At 39.8% G+C, this 26,687-nt stretch overlaps 1 protein-coding gene across 1 annotated transcript; it reads right to left on the bottom strand.

The window, feature by feature from the left end:
* Positions 1 to 1,925: 1,925 nt before the first annotated feature.
* septin5b (septin 5b) lies at positions 1,926 to 15,108 on the bottom strand. Its single transcript, XM_087842724.1, has 13 exons — positions 15,104 to 15,108; positions 14,836 to 14,944; positions 14,669 to 14,782; positions 11,888 to 11,978; positions 9,708 to 9,794; positions 9,453 to 9,576; positions 8,998 to 9,132; positions 8,798 to 8,915; positions 6,174 to 6,275; positions 5,827 to 5,923; positions 5,582 to 5,717; positions 4,873 to 4,975; positions 1,926 to 4,683 (listed from the first exon to the last, which is right to left on the bottom strand). The coding sequence occupies exons 1-13, from the start codon at positions 15,106 to 15,108 to the stop codon at positions 4,621 to 4,623; spliced, it is 1,284 nt and encodes a 427-aa protein (XP_087698850.1). The 3' UTR covers positions 1,926 to 4,620.
* Positions 15,109 to 26,687: the final 11,579 nt, after the last annotated feature.

The raw sequence follows: 26,687 nt of genomic DNA, 5'->3' as shown, positions 1-26,687 counted from the left end.
TACAGTGAAATTACATTATTTACTCTCCTGCACTGAAAAAAACCTTTGTACACAGTCTGGGAGAAACTTTAATGTTTTCTTTTAACATTATTTGCATTATTTTAAAAGAAATCAAATAATTAAAATTCATTTTACGGGACCTTAGAAACAGTGGGTCAGTGTAATAGTATAAATAATAACCAGTCTTGTTTACAACATCTATTACTCTTTTTTTTTTTAACCTTTTATTGTTTATTTTATTTTATTTTTACTTGTATTACTCTTTTTGGATGAGACCACGAGATCAGTGACTAACTTAAGCCTGAATCCAAATGGACAGGGTATTACTCAGTGGGTGTCCTCAGGATGAGCACCAGACACAAGCGTTAAAGCAGCTGGATAAAAGGGACATTTGTCTTGTGCCAATAGAAGGTTGGCAATGAAGCAACAAATTATGAAAAAGCATCCATGAACCCTGACTTTAGTGTGATGCATGTCGTTATGAAAGTTTAAATGGCAAAGAAACATCTTCAGGATCTAAATTAGTTTGATGAATTTCAATTTCAGTTCAATTCACTTCATTTTATATATCACCAAATCACAACAACAGTCACCTAAAGCCACTTAATACTGTAAGGAGGAGACCCTACAATAATACAGAGAAACCCAAACAATCAAATGACCCTCAGACAAGCACTTTGGCAACAGTGGGAAAGGAAAACTCCATTTAAACTGGAAGAAACCTCTGGCAGAACCAGGCTCAGGGAGGGGCAGCAATTTGTCAAAATAGGTTCCTATGTCGTCCAGTGGTGCACTAATCTTAGTCTCTCACTGAGCATGCTCCTATGACTGGCCAGCACATCAGGAATTGGTTGGGAGGTATTATCCAGCATTGTCCTTATCTTGGACAGCGTTCACCTCCCCGATACCACCTTAAGGAAGTCCAGCTCCGTCCCCATAACATTACTGGCCTTGCGGATCAGTTTATTGAATCTGTTGGCATATGCGACCCTCAACCGGCTTCCCCAGCATGCAACAGCATGCAGGATGGCACTGGCACAACAGACTCATAGAAAATCCTGAACATTGTCTGACAGATGTTAAAAGACCTAAGCTGCTTCACAAAATAGAGAGGACTCTGGCCCTTCCTGCAGTGTCCAGGGTTTTTTAAATTCAGTCCAGGTTATTATCAGTGTGTACTCCGAGGTAGTTATAGTCCTCCACAATGTCCAAATCGACCACCTGAAACATGATTGAAACAGGGTCACAGGTTTCCTGGTCCTCCGAATGTCCACAGTAAATTCTTTGGTCTTTGTCACGTTGAGCTGCAGATGATTCTGCTCGCACCATGTGACACAGCAGTAAACCATAGTCCAGTACTCTGTCTCATCACTGTCACCAATGCATCCAACCACTGCAGAGTCATCAACTTCTGAAGATTGAAGGGCTCTGTTCAGAGACTGTAGTCCTCGGTGTAGAAGGAGAATAATAAAGGGGAGAGGACAGTCCCTTGAGGTCGCCCAATGTTGCTGATCACCTTGTGAGACACACAATGCTGAAAACGCACATGTTGTGATTTTCTTGTCAGGTAATCAACAATCCAGGACATGTGAGAGGCATGTACCTCCATCGCTTTCAGGCCTGATGGTACTGAATGCACTGGAAAAGTAAAAAAACACAACCCTCACAGTGTTTGCCAGCTGGTCTAGATGGAGGTAGACATGATTGAGCAGGTAATGATGGTTTCCTTAACTCCAGAGCACTGCTGGTAAGACAACCGAAGGGGGTCCAGATGTAGGTTGAGCTGAAAAAGTTTAAAGTATGGAGAAAGAGCAACAGAAACAGAAACAGACTGCATGCCGGTTAGTTCATGTGTCTGCAATAACAGACACATGGTAAAATAAGAAGACGGACACAAAATAATTTTACACAAAAGAATTGTTTTATTTGTATCTATTATGGCCTTGTTATACTGCAAATCACTATGTTACGCTGTTCCTGAAAAGGGCTATGTTATAAAGAAAACTGTATCATCACCACATTATAAAGCTAGTATGTTACAAATATGGGATGTAGAACAATTTTAATTCAGGAAATATTCTCTAAAGCATTTTCAAAACCTCTGACATGACAGTCCATAAAATAACATCCGTAATATGGCAAGCATCAACGTTTCTTACACAGTGAGGATGTCGCCATTTAACCATGAAATTAAAAATAAAATACTGTGTCATTGTTGCACATATGACAATATCATAGTTGTAGTAAATAGTTGTCATAAGATCCATATAAACAGAAAAAGTAACTAATGAACAACAGACACAAAAAGCCAAACAACACAGCGTTCCTCTAAATCCAAAACAATTTGCATAAAATTAAATCCTCAGTTGAGGACTTATAGCCAAAGACGCTTGATTTAAAGAAGTACTCTGACTGAGCCTTCTTCCTTTAATGTGTATATTATTCCTCGTACTGGAAGGTTCGCCATCACTTGTCTTATCCTGCAGGTAACATTTGATCTGTGATTTTTTTTTTTTAATAACGACAATAGCTTTTTGGATTGAAAAGACTGATGTTTACCAACATATATGTTTTTATTATAACTATATTCTGTTGGTGAGAAACAAAGCATTGATTCTGTTGGGATTTCTTTGACCTTTTTCCCATATTGTTTTCATCTTTTTACACAGCCAAACACACTGAAACAGTGTTCATCTGTCATAAATTAGAGTTACCTGTAAATGATTTATGGTAATATATACAAGCTGATTTTTAATCTTGCGTGGAGATTTCAGTATTCCAAACTTTGGTTTCATATATCTTGCTTATAATGTAAAATCTCTGATGAACATGTTGCAAAAAGAGTATAGAGCTCTGATATGATGGCTTTTTATTGTTTCTGTACAGTTTCAGTGAAAGTCTCATCAGCTCGATGTATATTTACTTTGACTTTAAATGCATACATAAAACAAAGTTCCAGATGAATCTGACTGATAGCATTATTGCTGTAATTATTATTACCATTACTGTTATTATTATGATAGATATTGCAACTTTTTTGTTACCACAGCAATCATGAAATAGAAATCTGATATTGCAACAGTCCTGTTGTATATAATACAGAAACTATCTTGCACTGAAATGCAAAAAGGCAACATGAAATACACCTGGTAACCCACAGGTGATTATGTCTTACTGGATTCAAGTTGGTCTTAAAGTCAATTTATGACTATCCCTCTATAGTAGTGGCCACTTGGTATATGATCAAAACTAATTGTAACATTTGTAGCATCTTTTTGCCAAACAGTGGAACTGCTTCACCTGTTTTGATGCTGCAGACCAACGCTGATCATTCATTGTGAATGTCACGAAGATGGTTTTATTTTTCTTTGTGTGGGTTTGTAGAAATATCAAATATTCTTAAAAAAAAAAATAACAACATAAAAAGTTGAATTTTGCATATTATGCCCCCTTTAAATACATGGATTTAAAAAGCATTTTGGCATTATCTTGTTTACCAGGCAACCCTTAAAAAGAGCCTATTCTGCTAATTTCCAGCTTTACGTTTATTTTTCTACAAACAGCTAGGCCAGGTAGGAGGTGGTTCTGTACTCACGTCTGTGTGCGCCAGATGACCACATTATGAAGACCCACTCTCACTGACATCATGCAGAGCCAAAACCAGAGCTCATGTGAACCTCTGGCCATGTTTAAATAAATAAATTCAGTTGTGTGAACATCGAACACTATAACAGCACTGAAACAAAATAGGTCCCCTTTGACTTTTTAGGATTGATATCTTTTTAGGTTGCACGTTACTCTTCCTAGTCATAAATGCCTAGATTATTCACAATGCAAGACAACTGCAGACAGATGTGTAGGAGACTGTAATGTGCTTATTAACTGTACATTATATAAAAGATGGATGCACCACCAGGTTAGAAAAGTTCAGCCAATGCAGAAGAGTCTTGATGTGTAATACCCCACCCAACCATCTCTGGGTTTAATAGAAACCCATTTAAAAACATCAGCATGTCCACTCAAATACAAAGTACTTTATATTATAATTTCAGTATTATGGGAAATAAGTTATTAGACTACTCCTGATCCTGAGTCCTGATCAGGACACTGATTATATTAAGCCTGATTAAGCAGATATTAAACCTCAAAGAGCAGTGTGTTTCTCCAGTCAGCATTTCAGTTCCACTCACTGTATAATCTGACCATCTGTGAAAACCCCACATTCAGAATAAGTATTATTAGTATTGGTATTATATTACCAGCAGCTGTTCCAGCTGTTTGTCAGTCCACAAGTACAGTACAAACAATCAGTGAATAAACTACTTAATTCATTGAGGGCATACATGGAGCATTTCAAGTAAAACTAACCATCCCTAAGCCTGTGGTCTAAAGATAACAAAGTGCAAGCTACTCCCTATTGTTTAACATGACTATCAAATGGCAAAAACATCATGCTGTCATTCATCTACTATATTTTTTGTGACCAGAGTTTAAAGAATTAGGTGAAATATTGACACTGAAGAATTTTTCATCTCAACCCCTAAAAACATGGCATCGGTGAGGGATCACTGCCATCTAAATAAAGATATAAAGGGACAGAGATGCTGTGAGAGAGGGGAGTCACAGTTCCTGTTCATGCATCTGCTGCTGCATCTTCTGGAGCATCTGCTGCATCCTCCTCAGCTACAGACACACCAGATAAACACAAGACAGAGACAGGGGAGCAAGAGGAGCATGAAAGACAGCTTACATAATAACACATATGGGTCATCAATTCACATCAGTGTCTTGGTTATATAACACCCACTGTAATGTATTATTGAGCATCTGAGGTATATCACAGAGTCACAGAGTCGCGTTTTTGACACTCACTTCTTCATCTTTCGTCTTGATAAGCTTCTCAGCCTCAATATCTGGTGTAGACAGTGGCAGAATCGGGTTGGGGCTCTCCACACGCTTATCTGCATTCATCTTACTGTAACAGGACACATAAACATGAGGGATGAGAACAACAGGCTGCCGGCTTCCATTTGTTTCGCAGTCATCCATCACAGTAACACTGGATTTTTTTGTCAGCAAGACAGGAAAATGAGCTAACTCGTTCTTCTGTCTGCAATGGAAGCACAAAGTGTTAAAGCTTTTACTAACAGGATTGTTATCTGATAATAACTTCATTTGAATTATTATGATGGTAAATTCAAATGCAAACAGAAACCAAGGCTACAAAGTAAAATTGATGAGATAACAAGTCAAACTTTTGACTTAGTAATAAAGTCACATAATTTGTCTACGCAACTAATGACACAAAATTGTGAGATTAAAAATAAATGTTGTGTTATTAAGTAAAAATGTATGCTCACATTTAGAATATACATATATACTGACTGCTCAAGAAAACTTAAAAAAATTACGAGAAAATTATGGTCTTAAGAAGTGTAATGTAATGAAATGAACTTTTTGTCACATACTTTTAGAATATGTCAAAGATCTACTAATCGCCCTGGTTTTGTTCTCCATATCTCAGTTTTACTCATAATTAACCATGTTTTGTGACTGTGTGTAGGTTTTGTCACGTTCACACCTCGTCATGTTCTGGATGCACTGTGCCCTGTAGTTCTCATAGTGACAGTCACTGGTGATGTCCTTCAGGTCGTGCATGTGGGTTCTTATCAGCATGGTTCTCAGCTTCACAAAGTCGCAGTGAGACGGGTTCTCCACTGCACGCAGGACAGGATGAACGTGAGGGTGAATCCAGACAGACTGTTGGCCAATCAGAATTGGGAAAGACAGCCGCACAGCTACAACCTCCAGTTTAGAGCTGCTTACCCTCCACAATGCCCCAGGGGTAGACTCTCCCTCTCACTCTATGACCTCGAGCTTCTACCACAGTGTTGCTACCAATCACAGCAAACGGCATGCTCTCCTGCATCACAAGCAGCAGCCACAGAGGAAAGATTCAGATTCCTAATGTCAGAGTAAAAGTACAAATGCTACTGTTTTATTTAGCGGTACTTCATTCCAAATAAATGTTTTCAATTTCATGTTTTTATTCAGCTAGAAGTAAGATTGTATTGAAGCAGGGGTTAGTTACAGCTATCATCTGAAAACATAAAACCATAAGGAAGTAAATTAAAGACGCTGTTTTGGACATATTCAATGTGAATCCTGCTCACCTTCAGCTCTTTATCTTGCTGCTTGAACTCTTCATCCTCATCCGAGTCACAGTGAGGGAACTGATAGATCTTTATCCCATATTTATCGATCTCTTCCCTCACCTGGAAGAAAAAACACATACGAGATGTGATGGATAGCAGCAGAACCACACACACACATACGCCCACAGAAGGAGAAAATTTAGCAGGAAGTCAGTGCCCTTCTGTACTGTATATGAAGGCTTTAGAGAGATGTATGAATCATCCTGTGCTAAAAAGAGCTTCAAAAGATTTGCATGTCATCACAGAACTGAACCACAATTTAGGCTTCAAAAATGAGACAAAAATGGATCCTTTATTTTATAATTTTTTGTTATGTATTAGAAAAAAAACAAATAATAAATCATCAAAAACAACAAAGATTTTTCCATCTCAGACATCAAAGGTACACTTTTATGAGACAATGTAGCTGTTGTGTGCTATGCTTGGAGCACCCAATACCAATAAAAAAGTAAATTTGAAAAATGTTGTTTAGGAAATTGTTGATTATTTTGTTATGTAGATTATATATATCTTCATAATGAATACTCTTTCTTTGAGTAATTTTGTATTCAGGGCCACAGAAATGTTGTTTAATAGTACTTTATATGTTTTTAACATTTTAATATTTGTTTAATTCCTATGCTTACAATATTATAATGCAATGCTAGCACTAGGCTAAATAATTGTGTATTGTTTCAAAAAGATGCTAGCTGTGGACTGTCACATAAATAAAGGAAGTAAATGTTCAAATAAATTTGTATTCTTTTGATAATGTGTGTAACAGGGTTGCATTGGTTGAGTGACACTCAGAATAGTCAGAACAGATGAGAAAAACACAAAATATGTCAAAGAGGAGGCCATGAGGTTAACACAGAGCTCAATCATGTCACTTCCTTTTTGTTATGTATTTAATGTGTACTTTATGTCGGTTTATTTAACATTTATGTGTGTTTTTCTTGAGTTTTTGTTTGATATTTGGTCTCCATTAAAATTACAGTGCCACAATACTAGCAAAAGCATCTCCGAGTGAAAATGCAATGTGAATGCTGAAAATGTGAAGATTTTGCCTGAAAGGTTTAAAAATATTTGAAATATTCAAAGCTCAACTCGCAGAATAATCTTAATTGCATAAGATTACCAAAATAACAGCCAGCTTAAGTGTAAAAAACAAGAGTACCAAAACCTGAAAATGTGCTAAACAAAACAAAAAAAATACACAAACTAATCTTAATTTGTAGTCTAAGGAAGACTACGATGACCTGGGTGACCGAGAACCTTCACAGACATAATCTTAATTTGCTTAAATTTGTGTAAAAGAAAGAGAAAGACATTTTTTTTATCATACTCCACCCTCTTAGAGCCGGTGATGTCATCATGCAGTGGAGGAAAAAATTCCATTAACTCAGTTTTCATGTTTGTAAAGTTTATTTATGGATGTGAAAGGGATTACTATTGCAAAAAAAGTAATTAGATTACTGTTACTTTCCCATAAGCATGCTGTGTCACTGCGTTACTAAACTGTGATTTTATTAGTGAGAGTGTCTCATAATAATGACATATGTGACGTTCGTGGTAACAGATGTGTGTAGATCAACAATGGATAATATATAGAGTGCGAGAGAGAGTATGACCGTGCAGCATTTAAAGCTTAAGTGCTGACATTACTTTGAGTTTGACTCCGTAAAAAGTGACAAAAACATTAGCGTCCGCTGTTTACTGCGTGGGAAGAAAACTTATTTTTACAGCGAAAAAACCCTAAACTCCTGAGCAAGTACTGAGCACGCTGCCACGGGAATGTGAAAGAACCCCGGATACTCCCACTGACATGACCGCTGCAGCACCGGGCAAACCTCCACCGGCTCCACGACTGCTAAACAGGTGAAAATAGATTAAGAAAATAGAAAATAGAGCGACAGGACTCAGTGCCGCAGAGTCTTTGATTTTATTTATTTTCTACTGTGTTTTACTTGCATCTATTTGAAAGATGCAAGTAAAACACAAAACATTATTTTATTTTATGTGCTGGAATGTGCAGAAAATAAGTTTAAATGTTAAACAAATTTCTTCAAGTCAAAGACTGCTGCATATAATTTCATTTTTGCTTGATGCAATGTGCATAAGGTTATAAGATTAAAACTGATAAAACAAGTTTTAAAAAGAAACTTTTTCATTTGATTACATTTTATATGATGGATTATTCAGAAAAAGTAGAATTGGGCTGAAAGGTCTATTGCTTTATTACCTATTCAGGTTGTGTATCATGTCTTTACTTTTTTTTTTTACAGTAGGTAATGACATGCAGTGGTGGGGAAAATGCCAGGAATTAAACTCTTCAGAAAACTTAAACTGTACCTTATAAGTTAGGGTGATTTTAAAGAGGATTTAAAGATTTTTCCATTAATTTGTCTGTAACATGAAGTATGCAGAAGTAGTTAAGTGCTGGTTAAGGATCTCAGTAATGTGAATTTTTAAACAGCATTCACATTAATTTGGGACTTTTCATTTATTTTACAGTGAAAATACTTCAGCATAAATTCACTTTTTATTTTCCACTTATAAAGCTGTCATAATTGCAGTGAAATCAAGTGTCTTTATGATCTTACCCTTTCTTTGAGTTTCTTTATCTCAAAGGGAGTGAGGCAGTCAGCTTTAGCGATGAGAGGAACCACATTAACTTTATCCTGCAGGGCCTTCATGAACTCTATATCAACAGGATGAAGCCTGCAGGAAGATATGAACTTCCCTGAATCTATGTACAATACATGTGTGCATATGTGTGTGGAAGAAAATATATATATATTACCCATGTCCGAATGGGGGTATGAAGTAGAGGCAGCAGTGCACTCGGTTGTCCTGGATGTTCTTCCTGTTGAGTCCGCTCTCATCTCTGAAGTACTGTTCAAACTGCTGGTCGATATAATCTGTAATGGGCCTCCAGCTAGAAAATAACGGCATATTTACATATTTACATGTTTTGCTAAAAAACTGATCTACTTTTCTAACGACTCATTTTGATCTCGAAGGTGGTTTGCTTAGCTTACAGTAATAGCAAGTTTGTGTCTGTCTGAGCTAGCTTAACCAGTTCATTCACTCAAACATGGTCCAAAGCAGACAATCTGACCTTATGAAAGAAGAGTCTACGTGGATTTAATCAGGAGGTGATAAGTAAAGTCCACTTTACTTAGAAAAATAAGAGGGCTTCTTCCATTTGATGTTTATCACCATGCTGATCTTGTTCGGTCCAAACTCAACCCTTACCACGCCGTGTTGTTGACAGCATCTCCAAATCCTGGGGTGTCCACAATTGTAAGTTTCAACTTCACCCCCTTTTCCTCAATGTCCACAGTGTGCTTTGTGATTTCCACTGTCTGACTGATGCGCTCTTCAGGGCAGAACAACAAACAGATATGGATATTAAACCAGAGAGTTATACAATAACTCTGTAGTCACTGTATAACTGATGAAAGAAACAAGAAGAATGGTGTGAAGACGTCTGATAGATTAGTCACTCACCTTCAGCGTTGAGCAGCTTTCTGTCTTTATGAAGATCAGTGAGGAAAAGGCTGTTCACCAGAGTGGATTTACCTAGGCCAGACTCACCTGTAGGATACATATTGATCATTACATCAGTGTAACATGCTCACTGTCACATGGAAACTAATTTTATTGTCAGTTAAAGCAAGGGAGTAAAACTTGTGTTATTAATTAGTGAGGCTCGGATAAAGATTATCTGGGCCAATTGTTGTGAAGACTGAAATTTCTGGTGCTTGAATCTGCCATTTGACATGTTTACAGCAACGCTTTTTGCAGCTCATCTACCCCTGAAATAGTCTCACACACCAAAACAAATCCCTACCCTAATGAGGACACACACATGAGGACATACCTACATTCTCTTAGAATGTAGGTATGAACAAAGTCAATAGCACAAAGCAAATATAAAAACCAGCAGAAAGACACTTTAAAGTGATCACTACGGTGATTCCACCTTAGAAACATAAACAGGTAGAAACAGAGGATGCAGTCCGACTGCTCATCAGTTTGTTGTTACCTTTTGAAGTTCACAGTCTGGTTGCTGTGCTGGGGTCAGCATTCCCTCAGCTTTTCCTCAGCCTGCACCACTATTTCCTCCTTCAGCATAAAACTGAACTCAGTTGATTGTAGTGCATGTACAAGTAGAATCAATAAGCGGGCTCGATAGGCAAGCAGACTAGCAATTCCAAGAAATTGAACTACTGGGTACTGGTTCTCTACAAGAGCCGGTTCTTGGTTTCCATCCCATTTTTTGGTGTGTGTCTGCACATTACCAAAGTGATAGCTAAATCACACAAGCATATCAAGCATATAATTGAAGTTCAATCTCTCAGCCTTAACTCAAGGGCTTTAGCAAAAGATTTGTATTAATTAACTTTTCTGTTTTATTACTCAGTTACTTGCCATTAAATATCAGGTATCATCAGGGGGTTGCAGCCATAGAGTTTATGGATGCAGCTGTCTATTGAAGTTTGCTAGCATTAGCTGATAAGCTAGCACTTAAGAGCCTGTCATCCAAATAAGGCCATTTCTGGTTCCCAAAAATGCAATAGCCATCTTTTATTTACAGTCTGTGCAATACACATGTTGAGCATTGATTTCTCAACTGAGGTAATCTCCAAAGCTATTCCTTAACAGGCAATATCAATTTCCCTCTGTCTTTATAATAACAGGACTGTGGGTCAGATATCCATGAATCTGTTCATCAATCCATCCATCAACACCTAGTCTATAAGGTGCCCAGGAGGCATTCTCATTAGATGCCTGAAGCACTTTGCTTATTTCCTTTCAATGTGGAGGAGTAGCAGCTTCTCTGTCTAATGCTGAGCAAATATACTTTTTGATGTTTTCTACTGCTTGTAGTCAAAATCTCATTCTTTCTACTCTTCACCACCCTGAGCTTGTGGCCATGCGTTAGGGTACAAATGTAGATTGATCACCACAACAGACTGCAGAAGATACACCAATCCATCTGCCAGTCTTCAATCCACATGACCTCAATCCTCCTCTTGGAACAGCAACTCATCCCCAACCGAGAGGGAGCTTTCCACTTTTTTCCAGTTTAGAACGATGGCCTTACGCTTGGAGGTGCTACTTCTTATTCCAGCAGTTCACACTCAGCTGCAAGTCTCTCAAGTGCAAGTTGAGGTCATGGTTCAGTGAAGCCAACAGAACTACATCATCTCCAATAAGTCGAAATGATATATTAAGACCACAAAACCCAACATCCTCTACCTCTTGGCTGCACCTGAAAATGATGAACAGAACTGGTGACAGAAGACAGTCTTGGTGGAGTCCAGTACCACTGGGAATGAGTCTGACTTATTGCTAGCAATAAAAAACAAGCTGTTACTACACCAAGCTCCCACAACAATGTGCATGATACCTCACATGAACTTTGATGGCTGTGAGTTCTGGCCCTGATATGTTGATGGACATATTCTGAAATACCCACATATATACTAACTAGTCAAAGTTTTTAAATAAAATGTGACAGACTACTGTTAGCCTTTTGCCTATAATATGTAGCTTGTTAGATGGCAATTCATATTTAAACAGGCTGTGCAGAAAGTGTAATGTGAAAGTTTGATATAATGACATCCTGTCTTGGTTTGACACTTTTGGTGCATGACAAAGTTGTGTCCTTTTAAACCTCATACCTGCCACCAAGAGTGTGAAGTCAAAGCCTTTTTTCACTGACTTCCTGTGCAACTGGTTGGGCAGTGTGGCAAAACCAACATATTCTTTTTCCTGGAAACAACCACACAGATAGAAAACAAAGCAGCAGTGGTTAACCCAGAAACTTTGGTTGACAAAGAACCACCTGTGTACACCAACACAGTGGATTTCAACTCAAACAAACAAGATGTGATTGAAGTGCAGATTTTTCATCTTTCTCGGGCAATAATGAGTACAATATGCTTTATGTCTTAAAGATATGCCTATAGTTTAACTAGTCGGTATATGTCATCTAGCTTCATAGAAAGATAAAGTTGGGTATCATTTGCATAGCAACAAATATGTATGCTATGCCTTTTATTGATACTTCCTTAGGGAAGCATGTAAACAGCAAAACAGAAATGGCCCCAGCATAGAACCCTGTGGAACTCCATGACTGACATCTGTGTGTGAATAAGATCCCCCATTTACATGAACAAACTGTAGCTTGTCTTATTATACGTGCAAAATCTCCAAGTATTCATAATACAGTATAGCAGGCAGTTGTTTCACAACAGGAGGGGGTGGAGAGAGTGTATAGTGAGTGCAGGGGCATACACGTATCTGGAAAGATGGGGGGGGGAAAGGAACAAGAACCTTCAAACAGAGGCTTGAAAGAGACAGATGTCTCTGATACGAACTCAATAGCAGGTCAAATATAAATCCAGGCTCTCCCATCATGCATGAGATTTTCTCCAAATGTTTTCATCTGAGGATATTGAAAGCTTTTAATATCAAATCTTATACACAGTTCATTAGCTGTGTTACTGAGCAGAGGTGGTTCTGAAGTTGGAGAGAGTGTGTGTGTGTGTGTGTGTGTGTGTGTGTGTGTGCGTGTGTGTGTGTGTGTGTGTGTGTGTGTGTGCGTGCGTGTTACTGCTTTGCTTGCATATTGACAGTTTGTCTGTGAATGTGTTTGTAAGTCACACCCACACACAGATCATAAAACACAGAGATGCAGACTGCTGCGTCTGTGTCGGCTGCTCTGACTCAGCCTCAGCGCTGCTGTCCAACATGGCACCACAGCAGAAAACAGTGAAGCAGGATGAAGGCAAAAAAAATAAATTATTAACCACTCGTGGGATTTTGGAAATATAAATCTGAAAATAAAGAGTGAAGAGCTGCTGTATGTATGAGCTGTCAGAATATCTTTTTGTGAAAATATCAGCTGCAGGGGAGGGGTGTAGCGGCAGTTCAGGGGGCATGGCTAGGGGAGGCTGGTCAACATACACCTGGAAGTAATTGTGGGATTTCACGACTCCTATTTCCTCCTAACAGTAGATGCTGGGACCTGGAGAGGGGTGCTGAGCCGTAAGCAGGAAGCAGTAACAGAGACAGGATGATAAGCCAGACACTGTCGGCCTGTGAAAATCACTGTGCTCGTGTGCATAGTGTAAATAAACTTGTCATCACTGCAACTCTTTGGCTGAGTATCAGGTCGTTATGGTACAAAAATGTTCCCTGAATCTCTGAAAAGCAGTCATTTACCAAACTGCACCAAATATCACAATAACATATTGCAGTGGCTAAAGAGACTAACATAAAGTGATAAGAAACATTTTTGGAGTTGAATTCATTGGTTATGTTATGAAATTTTCATCCAAATCATCTATGTTAACTGTTTTTCAGCTTTGAACAGCTTGTTACAAAAAACACACATCTTCTGACTTCTGACTAAGGATATAGTCCGCTCAAATTAGCTCTATACTTTCATGCTTGGACACTAAAAAATGAACTTGATTCCTAGGTCATAAAAATTGTTCTTTATCTCATACTGAGTTCCTCCTCCAGATGCTCCATAACATCCTCCTTTAAGCTAATTGACTTTCACTGACTTTGTGTTAGAAAAAGGAAGTTTGAACAATATAGGATGATTTTTCCAAGTTCCGAGATTGGGCTGGATATGGTCGTCTCAGTCACACAGCTCTGGATGAGCACAGACGCTAGACCCACATGCTGTCAAAACTTATCTATACAAGGGGCACTCTGAACAAAGGTGGGTTAAAGGGGAAGAAACTGAAATAACTTTTCAATTCTACCACCATAGTTAGCTGAAATAATTAGCTAATCCAGTTGTACAGGATGTTTTCTAAGCAGAAATGGCAAAACCTCTGTAATTCTAGCTTCTTAGTACAAGGGTTTGGTTTTTGTTTTGTTTTTTTCTGTTTCACATCACTCAGGATTAACTCGGGATCTTTAAGACTTGGAAAAGCCCAAGATGTGGAGACGTCACTGGACTAAACAGACTGACTCATTACTGAAACATTTTAATTTTTATTAAAAACTTTGACAGCCCTGCCAATGAAAGAAAGAAAAAGGCCCAAATACTGAGAAGCTGGACTCAATGAGATGATGATCAGACCAGCATAAAAGACCAAAAGTGTTCACAGAGCTGTCCAGCAGAGCCATGCTTACAGATGTGTGCAGATGTTACAAACTGCCCCCCTCCCTGGCAAGACTGTCCTACATTATTTATGTTATTTTTCCCCACCCTGCGAAAAAATTCTGGAGGCACCCATGCAGAAGTGGGGTCTCTGTTACTGCTGACCTGTAGTATGCAGCGTCGTTGCTGCATATGCCACTGATCTTTAAGACAGGAAGAAGCGTCAGGAAATACTACAGCATTTCACCCGTGCAGGTGCTACGCAGAATAGGGCTTTTATTTTGTAAGTCATGTATAAACACACACACACACACACACTTATCTGCTGCGTGCCTCTTACCTCTCCATCATCTGAGACGTGAAGCCAAATTCCATCAGACACGAGGCAGGGATGGCAGGAGGAGAGAATCCGAGCAAACACGTTAAAACGCTTACGCGCGTCATGGAGGCACCACTAAGCAGCCTTGCTGAGAAAGCTTACCTGTCTGGGGCGCGCGGCTCTTGTACCTGCTGTCGGCAGTCATGCTGGACACAGCTGGTGGAAGATGCGTCCGGAGTGAATGAGAGAGGAGGGTCTGAGCCGTAGCTCAGTGGGCGGAGGGCTTCAGCACGAGCTCTGACATGTGCAGAAGTAAGAAATCATAAGACATAAAATACATAAAACCCTCTGTCGTCGTGTTCTACTCTCTCTCCCGCAGGTTTGCAGCATATTTATTGTGTAGAGGAAAAAAATGGATTGCAGTTCACGTGAAACCCCAGGGGGAGGCGTCATAACCCCATTATTGCGCAAAGAACGTCAGGTTCTATGTCATCTGTCCCCCATTCCACTGTCCTTTGTCCCCTTGACCCACATTTTGAGATGATGTGCCCCTGCTTATTAATAGGCACGTCCGGCCGAGTAGGCTGCCTTCGTGGGTCAAGCGCAGGTGAACAGATTAGCCTGCTCTGCTGTGCCCACATGCGACTCACAGTCACGTGACACTGGCTACATACTTCGGCCAGTGTGATAAATGAGTACAGAAAATGCAGCTCCAATAAACAATGGATTACTGGACGAACAGACTCAGGTATCACGTGACAGTTAAAAAAGGGAGAGGGGGTGATGGAATGAAATGCATTGATGCTCTCAGAAAGACTGTGTTGCTTTCAAAGAATGATTGTCACTTTGTTGGTGAGTCAGTGTGATATCAGGTTACTTTGCATCTTTTGCTTGGAGGAGTGTGAATGTGCATATTAAACAGGTATGAACAAAATACAAACCTATGCCTCCTAAATGCAGCTGCTCCCAGCCCAGGGATTTAGGCTTTCAAAGGGTCAAACCTATCACTGCAAGGTTGACCAGCTGGAGAGAAAGCTAACGAAAAATCCTAGTGTGGAGTCATTTATTGTAAGGTTTTTTTTTTCTAATGAAATACTGGGAATTTTAGTTAATGATTACCACTGTAGTGAAAATATATGTTTAGCTTTATCCTTTCTTTAATTTCATTTTTAGCACTCATTATCTACTGTGCCAGGGGTGTCTGTATATTATTTAAATGACTGGGGATTACCATTTTGACCTTAAGGTCAGAGATGCAACATAATAACCTAGAGCTCAGTGATTTAATCCCTGCTTGAAGAAAATACCATGAAAACACCATTACAGAGCGCTGACTTCTAAACTGAAAGTGCACCACTAAGATCTCTGATAAGTTTGTTACTGAACACAGAAACTGTATTAATGTTTAGTGAAATTTAAATACATTTTGTATTAAATTCATTTTTTTTTTTGTTTAAAACAGTCATTTAATTATATTTTAATGGCATTTTCATGTAAAATGCAAAGTGGAATTAGTATGCTGTTGTTCTGTGTGGCAGTTATTTACATTGATTTTATTATATTAATTGAATCAGTTCCCAAAAAGCACTGCTGAACTGCGCGCATGGCTTACAGGGTGCTGCCTAAAGTGACCGTTAGGTGTCACAGCTATACTTACTGAGAGAAAAATAACAAAAAAACAATTAAAAAAATCCAGAAAGATGCATTTTCATGAGCACCACAGGGGGGATTTTGTCCCACACCTCTTTGCAGATCCTCTCCAAGTCATTAATGTTTCATGGTTGATGTCTGGCAACTCGAACTCTCAGCTCCCTCCACACAGAAGTGTGTGCAATGTGTGCGAAACTTGTGGTCAACTACAAGACACGTCTCTGTGATTGCCAACAAAGGGCTTTCCATCAAGTACTAAAGCACGTTTTGCAAATCAAATACTTATTTCATTCATGAAAATGCAAATTCATTTGTTCTGTCCCTCACTGTTCAAATAAACCTACTACTGTAATTATAGACTGATTACAAAATCAGCAGGTGTTCAAATAATTTTTTCCCTAACTGAACATTTATGTATAAGTTATGACCAAAGTTCATTTCATTTTTCCCCTTTTCTTTTTGTGCTGGTGGAACATATATTTACTGTATGTAGCTTTGTGAGCATATACGTGTTTCTTCCTCACAGACAGAAGTACAGTCCAAGGTCACACGGTGACTTTAGGAAACAGGCTAATGCAGGAAGGCTGGAGCATAGCTCAGTACAATGGCTGATCACACATGTTTTCTGTTGATTCCTCTGATGCTGCTGAGCGCACCGCTTTGCAGGAGGAAGTACTTATTGTTCTGAACAAGTATTTTCGCCCTCTCTCTGGCAGGTGGACAATGGAATCAGTAGAGAGTAGGGGAGAGATAGCCACAAGAAGCAAACAGTTTTATTTGTTTCTTGTAAATGACGCAGGAAGACCAAGAACATTTTTTTATTAAGATTTACGGTCAGCATGTTGGGGGTCATACAGAAATAAGCTTTGTTTCTTGCTCACTCTAAAGGAACTATGTGGGTCAAAATACCATGATTAACCACTGATAATAACAGCGAAAGACTAATTTTTAATTTGTCACACCAGTGTTTAATCTTTCAAGATTAAATATGAATGATGCAGAGAGAAACAGAAGTAGGAGAAAAGAAAATGAATAGAAAGAGAAACAAAGATGAAAATGGGAAAAACGGTTTGGTTTTTCTGTAATCGCTGATGGTGCTCCACAGAGGCAGGAAATGGTGCTGCTACACATAGGAAATGACCTGATGAGAAAGATAAAGTCTCTGGAAATCCAAACAAATCTTGGCAGATACAGCTGAAGGGGACACAGCTCACAGAAACATCTGAAGCCACTCCCATAGTGTGATTCACGGGCCACATAGGGAAGAATAGAATCAAATAGAACAGAAATGTCCTTTATTATCCCTCATTGTACAATTTTTTTTTTTGCCTGTCCCGTTTGGCTCTTTTGCCATCAGAATTATTGTCTAAAGACAAAGAAAGATGCCCAACGGATTTACTTTACCAAATGGACCATCCCAGCCTTGCTGTAATGGTCTATTTGATTCACCTTTTATTGTTTATTTTATTTTATTTTCACTTGTTAAATACAGGACAGACTTGACTGGGGAAAAGAAAGGGGAGAAAGAAAGAGGGAAAGATAAACAGCGGGGAAGAGGGACGGGGATAAAGGGCAAAAAACAAAAACCAACAAAATAAGCAGACAAAAAATACATATATCAATCACCTGGATCACCTGTTGAGAAATAAAAAAGAGAAAACAAGCAGAAGAAAAAGAGAGCAATAGAATAAACAACATCACGATGATCTATGGGAATATAACAGTAAATACTAAATATTGAATATTATTGTGCAGCACGTAAGATCGACAGCGCACAGTGTGCTTTGAGGTAGGAGCCAAAAAGGGTGTAGTTTGTGCGTGTGAGCACCCGTGTGTACACCTGTGAGCATGAGCGCGCTTGTTTTTAAAAGGTTCCTTCATCTAATGATCTGTTAGAGGGTGTGGGGGGCCACAGCCCCGTCCTCCAGGGCATGAAGCAGGTATGGAGGAGATCAAAACTCCAGACATCCAGAGGCCCTCAGAATGCAAGAGACCAAGGAAGACCAACAGAGGGGCAGCCGCGCCACTATCACAGAAAGAGTTGAGGAGAGCCCCAGAGGGGTCACTCAGCAGCCGCGGAGCAGAAGCCAGGGGGGGTTGCAGTGACGTGCCCGTGAGCTCCGCCGGCAGCCAGCTGTGCCAGAGCGACCAAGCCCAGGGCCAAGAGGCTGAGGGCACCCCACCCCCGAAGTGGCCTGAGCAAGCCCCAGGCTCCAGGCCCCGACAAGCAGCCACCAAGGAGTGAGCCGGTGTGTACCTGGACGCCCATCCCCGGACACAAAGAACCACCAACGCACCGATGTCTGAGGGCGTCTGCCACCGGCAGGGGAAGTTGTGGGGGAGATAGGCCTCCATACCTTGGAGGACCTGAGATGTCCCCAGAGAGGTGGCGTCTGATACCCAACTTGACATATAGATACAGACATACAGGCACACACAGATACAAACATCCATTCCCATCCTCATGCTCTCATATGCAATTACTCAACTCAACTACATGATTGTGGAAGGGTCCAAAGAAGAGATTAATACTGGCAACTGACTTAATTTTGTAAACATAAAGTTGAGGCCTCACACTCTCACTATTTTCCCCACGCCCCTTTATCCTGCCAATCCAACAATTTTTCTCCCTGTTCTTGACATGAAGGAACATGTCATGAGGCAGCAGCCTAAGCAAAGAAGCCCAGACCTCCCTGTCCCTGCTACCTGCTTCAGCTTGTCCCTAGGAACACCAAGGTGTTCCCCAGCCAGCCGTGAGGTAAATTCTCTCCAGCGTGTCCTGGGTCTGCCTCGGGGCCATGCCCACTGGGAGGAGGCCTCACCCAGGAGGCATCCTGATCAGATGTCCGAACTACCTCAACTGACTCCTTTTGATGTGGAGGAGCAGCGGCTCTACTCTGAGCCCCTCCCGGATGGCCAAACTCATCACCCTATATCTGAGGGAAAAGCCAGCCACCACAATCTCTTTCTTTTAGTCATTACCCATAGCTCCTGACCATAAGTGAGGATAGGGACGTAGATCAGCTGGTAAATCAAGAGCATCACTTTTACACTCAGCTCTCTCTTCACCATGATGGACCGGTACAGCGTCCACATCAACATGCAGCCACAGCACCAATCCGTCTGTCGATCCCTCGCTCCTCTCTCCCCTCACTCTTGAACAAGACCCCAAGATACTTAAACTCCTCTACTTGGGGCAGTAACTTTTCAATATTGTAAAAATTGAAAGTATTATGTGGGGGTTTTGGAGCCAAAAGAGTCAAACCTAATATTGCAGAGTAATGCACTAATAAAACACTAGAAATGACTCTTAGTTCACAGACTAAAAACACAAATATTTTTAGTGAGTCCAATAATTTAATTATAAATGCTCTAAAGGAAACAAACAGCTGTGAAAGAGTACCTGGCCGGCTGAAAACATGTTTCCTTTTGGAGCCAGCTTAAAGTGTCTCCAAACTACTTTGCTGTTTGAGCTGGGTCCATGTTTGGACTAAAAGTGTCCAGGCCAAATTTAATACTTAAAGTACTTAAGGTGCATACTGATGTATTTTCTTAGTTTGTTTAATTCATTTTTAATACCACCATTCTGGCTAGGCAACCCTTAATTATGAAATCTAAAATCTCAGTTGGATTTACCAAATAAAATAAAAGTTATAATTGTCATAGTTCTGGGTCATTTAAACCAGTGTTTTGTGTGTTTTGGTGTCTTAGGCGTATTAGTAGACTTTAGTTTGTTCTGGTTGGAGGTTCTTATGTTCCCTGTTTGGTTCCTTGTCCATTTAGGTTCTCCACTGTCCTCTGTCTCTCTCTCTTTATGTTTATGTGTGTGTGTGTGTGTGTGTGTGGGCTTGTGTCTTGTTTCTCTTTTCTGTCCCCATGTTCCCCTCCTCGTGCTCATTTCATGTCTCCCCAGCCTGTCATGTCTCTCTCCCTCTCTCTCGTGTCCCCTCTCGGTCCTTTTCTATTTTTTCCCCGTTTGCCTCCCTGTTCATCCCTGGTGTGGTGTCTTGCCCGTGAGTCGTAGGTCTGCGTCTTTGTGCTTCTCGTTTTATTTTGACAGTCTTGTGTTCCATGTTCAGTGTATTTCAGTGTTGTTTCCCCCTGTCTCATTAGCTAGATCATGTTCAGCCTTGTTCCCTCCAGTGGTTTGTCCCCTCGTTTGTCCTCGTGTGTGTTATCTCTCAATCTCCCTCTGTCCTGGGTTGGGATCTCCCTCACTCATGGCTGTGTGTTTCTGTGTGTTAGTTTAGATTTCAGTATTCCCAGTTTAGGTTAGTTTTGTATTTCTATGACATCCTAGCAATAAAAGCTGTGTTTTGAGTTCAAGTCCTGTCTGAGAGTGCATTTGGGTCCAATTCACCTGCTCCACACACAGTTCATGACAATAATAATACATAAACAGACTGTTTTGCAACCAGAATAGTCTGTGAAAACTCAATGAAAACAAATTATTTACATCATGGAAACATTCATAATTATTTTCTTGAATATTCTTATTCTATATTGTTATATTTATTATAAAATCTTTGAACTTTGTACTGCTGGTTTAGTTAAAGAAAATACAGCATCTTGGGTTATGAAAATTATGAGCAGATTTCAAACTGTTTTCTGCTATGAAAACATAAAGAAGCTGAAGAAAACAATAAAACCATCCATGACTACAGCCTTGTTATAGTACTTGTGGTGTGTGGTGGTGTCATAATGAGAATACAGACGTACAGAGCTGAATTCGTACAGGATGAGTGTGCTGTGAGCTAAATGAATGTGTCATATCCACCTTTTGTTAAAACAAGTGGAACCAGAGGATGAAAAGGATCAGAAGGCACGATAAACCCAGTAGTGCAGAACATCTGTGTCTTATCGGCGCAGGTTGGTGACTTTCCAGTGCTGGGATTTCCTCCAGTGTGAGTCACCAGCTTGTTAAATCTGTGACTAAACTAATTAAAGTCATTATTATGGAAGCTGTACTCCTTTGGGTCATATGTGGAGTAGCTTATGACAAACCATCATCAACTAACCTCACGCTGTAAAACAGCATTAGTAATTTCAGCCAATTGACATTGAAAATGTTTTTTAGGAGGGACCTGCCCAAGAGGGCAGGAGAAATTAACAATAGCACTAGTTCTACAAAGATAATTTAAGTAGAAAGGACTGTATTGCTTATTATGTAGATAAAATAATGCAGTCATTAAGCTACTTGCAAAACAAGCAATTTCTTTATTTTATATATAACCCCTTTGTAAATCCTGTTCACTGAAGACTATTTATCAAAATAAGTAAAGCGATTCTCATTTTAAAAAAAAACAAACAAACAAAACACCGGGACCCTAGGCGTTATGGTCAGGGACCATTAAAAAAATGGTTCCCAGGATCGCTGAGTTGTGCACGTTAAAATAGTATAATAAGAATATTCTAATAAAAGCTAGAGAGGGTTGGAAAGCACGTGTCAGTGTCTCCAGTGTGGCTGTCCTTTGAATCCTGGCGGTGCTAACTGATCGGCGCATCCCACTGTAAGGACCAGTTACTTGGACATTATGTCATGTCAGCTGAAGGGCTGACTGAATTCTAAAAGCTTAAAAAATCACGATTAAATAAATAAGATGAGTAAATAAATAAAGTGATAAAATAAACAAAAGCTGAAATACAGAGTCGATTCTGAAACAGAAACATTAGATAAAGTAAAGATATACTGAGGTAAGGTAAAATAAACAATAAAATAAAACAGGATAAGTGTTGGTCCTCCTGGGGCTCTCGTGCTCTGGGGGGCCTCTGGATGTCTGCGGACCAGTTCTCGTCCATGCCTGCTTCGTGTCCTGGGGGGGCAGGGCTGTAGCTCCCTACACATACTATTAGACCCTTAAATGTAGAAACCTTATGAACACAAGTATGCTCACACACATAATTTGACTAATATAATATCACCATCATATTTGTTGGGCATTTTTTTGGCCTTCAAACAATAGTTCTGATAGCTACACTACCGGACAGGACAGGCAAAAAAAAAGGAAAGGGAAGTTGATAGGCTGTAATTGCAATAATTGCAGTAATTGCAGTAAGCTGAAACAGGAAGTGCTCCACGCCGGGTGACAGAATTAATGTGTCACAGAGACCTGAGGGCAGTTGTGCTTTTTCCCTAATCGCAAAAAAGAATTTAGATTTGACAGGAAGCTAGATGCTGAGAAATGTAAACAGTTAGTGGGAAATATAAAGCAGCAAAAGTAAGAGCAAATTAGAGAAAATTGGACATGCACACATGATTGCATGGTTAGAAGAAGCTGAAAAACTGAAGCAAACTAAAATCAGGGACAAAAATCGATCTGAGGCTGGAGGAGATACGACCCCACCTGAGCCCACACAAAAATCTCAACCCACACTGTATCTTCCCGTCACCCAAGCATTTGGGAAGCAAGAGGATGATTACACAAGCCCCCTCCAGGCCGAAGCCCTTATCCTTCCCCGAGCTGGAGCGGAAGACAGCCATTGGCATCCCTGTTAACAGTGAAGGAACAATCACTAACTCCCCTATTGCATCTATTTCTACCACAAAAATCTCTATTGCTATCAGTAAGCTGCCCGCAGTGGACACAGCCACCACCTATCAGCACACGCTCTGTAACAATACAAAACCCTTTGCCAAGCCAACAGATTAATCTCTCCAATTCCATTTTTGGATGTCAAACAGGGAAATCAGAGGATAGGAAGAAGCAGGGGCAGGCCAAGACAAAGCAAGGTTAGAGGTAGAAATCGCTACAACTGTGGTGGGGGCCGACATTGGGCACGGGACTGTACTGAAAGGAAAAAGGGGCAGGAGGGATGATGACCACCAAGTGAGATGGGAAGCAAGACTAGATGCTGGGAAGTGAGAGTAAAGGTGTTATTTTGTGCTTATAATGTATAAAAATAGTAAAATAAAAAATGTGATGACTTCAAATTACAGAAACAAAAGTCTAGCATAGCTAATCCAATAGGGGGCAACAACTCAACATCAGTAAAGATCGTCCACAGCGATCACCCTGATGAGGGAGTAAATTGGCAGGGATCAAGAAATGAGGATTTTAGTGTTGCTGCTGACTGTAACGTTAGGTCTGATAACAGTGTGGGAGAAAAGGGGGACAAAGAACTAAATTAAGTAGATATCAGCACAAGTCAAATGACAGGCAAATGTTATTGTAATGCATGGGGTTTCTAGCAGCTAATAGAGGTCATGAGTGGGGATACATGCTAAAACACAAAATAAAAGTCACCTCACCACTGTAAAGAAAGTAAGTAAAGAACATAGGGTCATAAGATCTTTGAAAAATGCTGAAATAGGGGACAGGGGGTTGGATGCATTAGGCATTTGGGCATCAGGCACCAACCCATTTGTAGTGTTTAAAATACTGATACAGATCCTGGATCTACACACCAGTTTACACTGCAACACATGCCACAAACCTCACAGGAGTAATGACCATAAACATAACAAACGCATTAGAGACAGGTTACACTGACAAAAATAATGTTAGATTGCGTGTTTTGGACTGCCTGCCAAGCTAATGTTTCTAGTTGCGGCGTGCGCATCCAGCTAGTTTAGCATGTATGCTCTGGTTGTTAGCTTGCACTTCACTGCCCCTGTGTGAAACTTGTTTGCATTATTTGTACCCACCCGTAAGACCATAACCCCTCCAAAACATATCATGGAAATTATATCTATTTTTATAGGAATGGGCAAGGTCAGGACCTGCGTGACTGAAGCGTGTGCAATGTCCCCCAGGACATAACACAAGCTAAGGACTCTTACCTCAATGATTAGTTTATGCAGATTAGTCTGAGAGCTGGACTCCCCCCGGAATGGAAAGGAACCTGTGCACTAGTTTCCTAAAAATGGCTTTCAAGTTTTTTATCCTCCCAGAAATTAAGCAGCTGACCCAAGCTGTAAAGAGCGAGGAATCTGAAGAACAAAATGGGAGTTGTATTCCTGAGAGTCTGGAGGTGGGTATGTGGATGCCATCAGTGTTCCATGGAGAGTGCCCGATGAGTTTAAAGCTAGAAATCAAACAGAAGAAGGTTTTGAGTCAGTCTTTTCCCAGAGGGTGACAGTTAATAAAAATGTAGATTAGATTAACTACCTTAAATACAATCAAAAGAGATTTGCCTGGAAAAATTGGTCCAGAGGCTGATCGTCACTGCTCTAACCAAAACCATCTAAATGTAAAATTTAAATGCCGAGTGCAAGGATTCTTTGGCCATAAACAACTATAACCTAAGACAAAATTAATTAAGGTGCACCATGCAATGACCTCAATGACCTTTCATTGATGGTGGGGTTTGGGGGGTCATTTCCCATACATATGGAATATGTAATGGAGTGGAGACTCTGGGATGTTACACCCATAATATTGCATTGTAGCAGTCATTAGTGGTGTGCGATACTGCTGATTTTGGGGAGAGCAGTGTATCATGACTTATGGCATGAATCATCATAGGTTTGCAAATTCTGAACACATTTTACTTGTTACTAAATCACTGTGATTCTACAATAATGAGTTAACACAATAAAAGCACATCTTTCAGCCTTTCACAGAACCTGGAGACCTGAAATGTGAGCGGGTATGAGCTACAAGTTATAAATGAGCTATGAATAAAATAGACCTGACAGTCAACACAAAAAGGTTCAGATATTTTTAATTATGGTTGTTTGACGTATATCATTTTGAATTCCACAAAATTCAGTAAACACAGATAATAGAAACAAAGAATTGATCCTCCCACACTAGCACCAGTATTGATCCAATAACAATACTAGCATTGTTATTGATACTATCAATATTTGTATGAATTTGCCCACCTCTAACACTCACTGGAGTTATTTATGAGGAAAGCAGCACCAAAGTACCAAAACTCTACTTTAATATTGCCCAACACTAGAATTTTAACTCTCATGAATTTGCTGTATGATATTCATATGTCTTTAATTACCTCTGCAAAGGAAGTTATTTTATTTGGGCTGATTGGATGGAGTAAATTTAGATCCGGATCTGGATCTAGAGCCACGAAGTTTTGGAGGTTTTTTTTTAACTGTTGTTAGACAGGGCAAACAGTTCATGTTTATACTTTGAGCTGAATTATGCCCAAAACAAACACACACACACACACACACACACACACACACACACACACACAGGATGACCAACTAACAGCGAAGAAATCAAACTGCTGGCTCACATGGCAAACACTGGCACCACAACAGTGTGCCAAGGTCTTACACCTCTAAAAGTGCCAAAAACTCACAGCAGCTTACATTTGATTGTGGATTATAAAACAGTTAAAGAGAAAAAGAGGAGAGTCCCCACAATGGTTCAGAGAACAATGAGCAACAAAGGGAAGTGATAACAGACAGGATATCCTGACAGTACTAGTGCTGCTAGCACGTCACAGCAAAATACTGCCAGGACAAAGCATACAAGCAGTCACAACAAAGCCCAAAAAGATGCCTCCTTGTAAAGATATTCATTCTTAATTTTTAAAGCTCAAGTTATTATATTCTAGACAAGCCTCCACACACCCTGTGAAGTGAAATGAATTGGAGCTGTAGTTGGAAATGTGTCAAGTTCAGTGAAGTAATTCAGACCTGGAAATGAGTTCAGCTGGGATCTATGGATTAAACTAAAGTCATGTAAACCAAAGTTAAGACAAGGTGTGTTAAATCAAATTTACAAAATGCACAAGCACAGCTGAATAAGAGTTTAATTCAAAATTGACTTTAAAGCTGAGCTGAGCTGACTAAAGTGAGGAGCAAGTGGAGTAAGTATAGTTAGTTAGGTCAAGTCAGTTTTATTTGTAGCACAGTTAAAATGCCAGGAGTGAACCCAACATGCTTCCCAGACAAAGACAAATCAAATAAAGACAAATAAAATCCAGCAAAAGAAAAAAGACAAAATAAAAGAGCAGTAAGAAAATGTTCACAGTGGACTTCACAAAACCACAAGCCACCTCATGCTTCACACAGAGAGAAGTTGTGACCTAGAGGAAAGATCTGAGGCTGGGCTGAGTCCAGTGCAGTGAAAGGAAGTGGAAATATGCAGAGCTTACTTAGCTATGCTAAGCTGAATTTAAGAGAGCAGAAAGGAGAGGAGTGCAGAAAAATACAGGCGAGTAACCTGAGTTGTGATCATCAGAGTCCAATTAAGATGCCTCGGTGTTTCCTGGCATCTTTGGATTTATTTATAATTCTTATGTTGGACTAATCTTCACATAATGTGATATAATTCACCGAAAGTAGACCTCAGTTCATCAGCAAATTATGCTCGCTGGAAGTATTTCTGTGTGGCTGTAAACACAGAAAAAAGGAGGAAGCATCTGGCTTTCTGAGGACACAAACATTTTGCACACATTATGTACACAAACACAC

This window comes from Neolamprologus brichardi, chromosome 7 (assembly GCF_056152115.1).
Source record: "Neolamprologus brichardi isolate AB-2024 chromosome 7, ASM5615211v1, whole genome shotgun sequence".
Classification (NCBI taxonomy): Eukaryota; Metazoa; Chordata; class Actinopteri; order Cichliformes; family Cichlidae; genus Neolamprologus; species Neolamprologus brichardi.
This window is presented reverse-complemented; position numbering and strand designations above follow the sequence as displayed.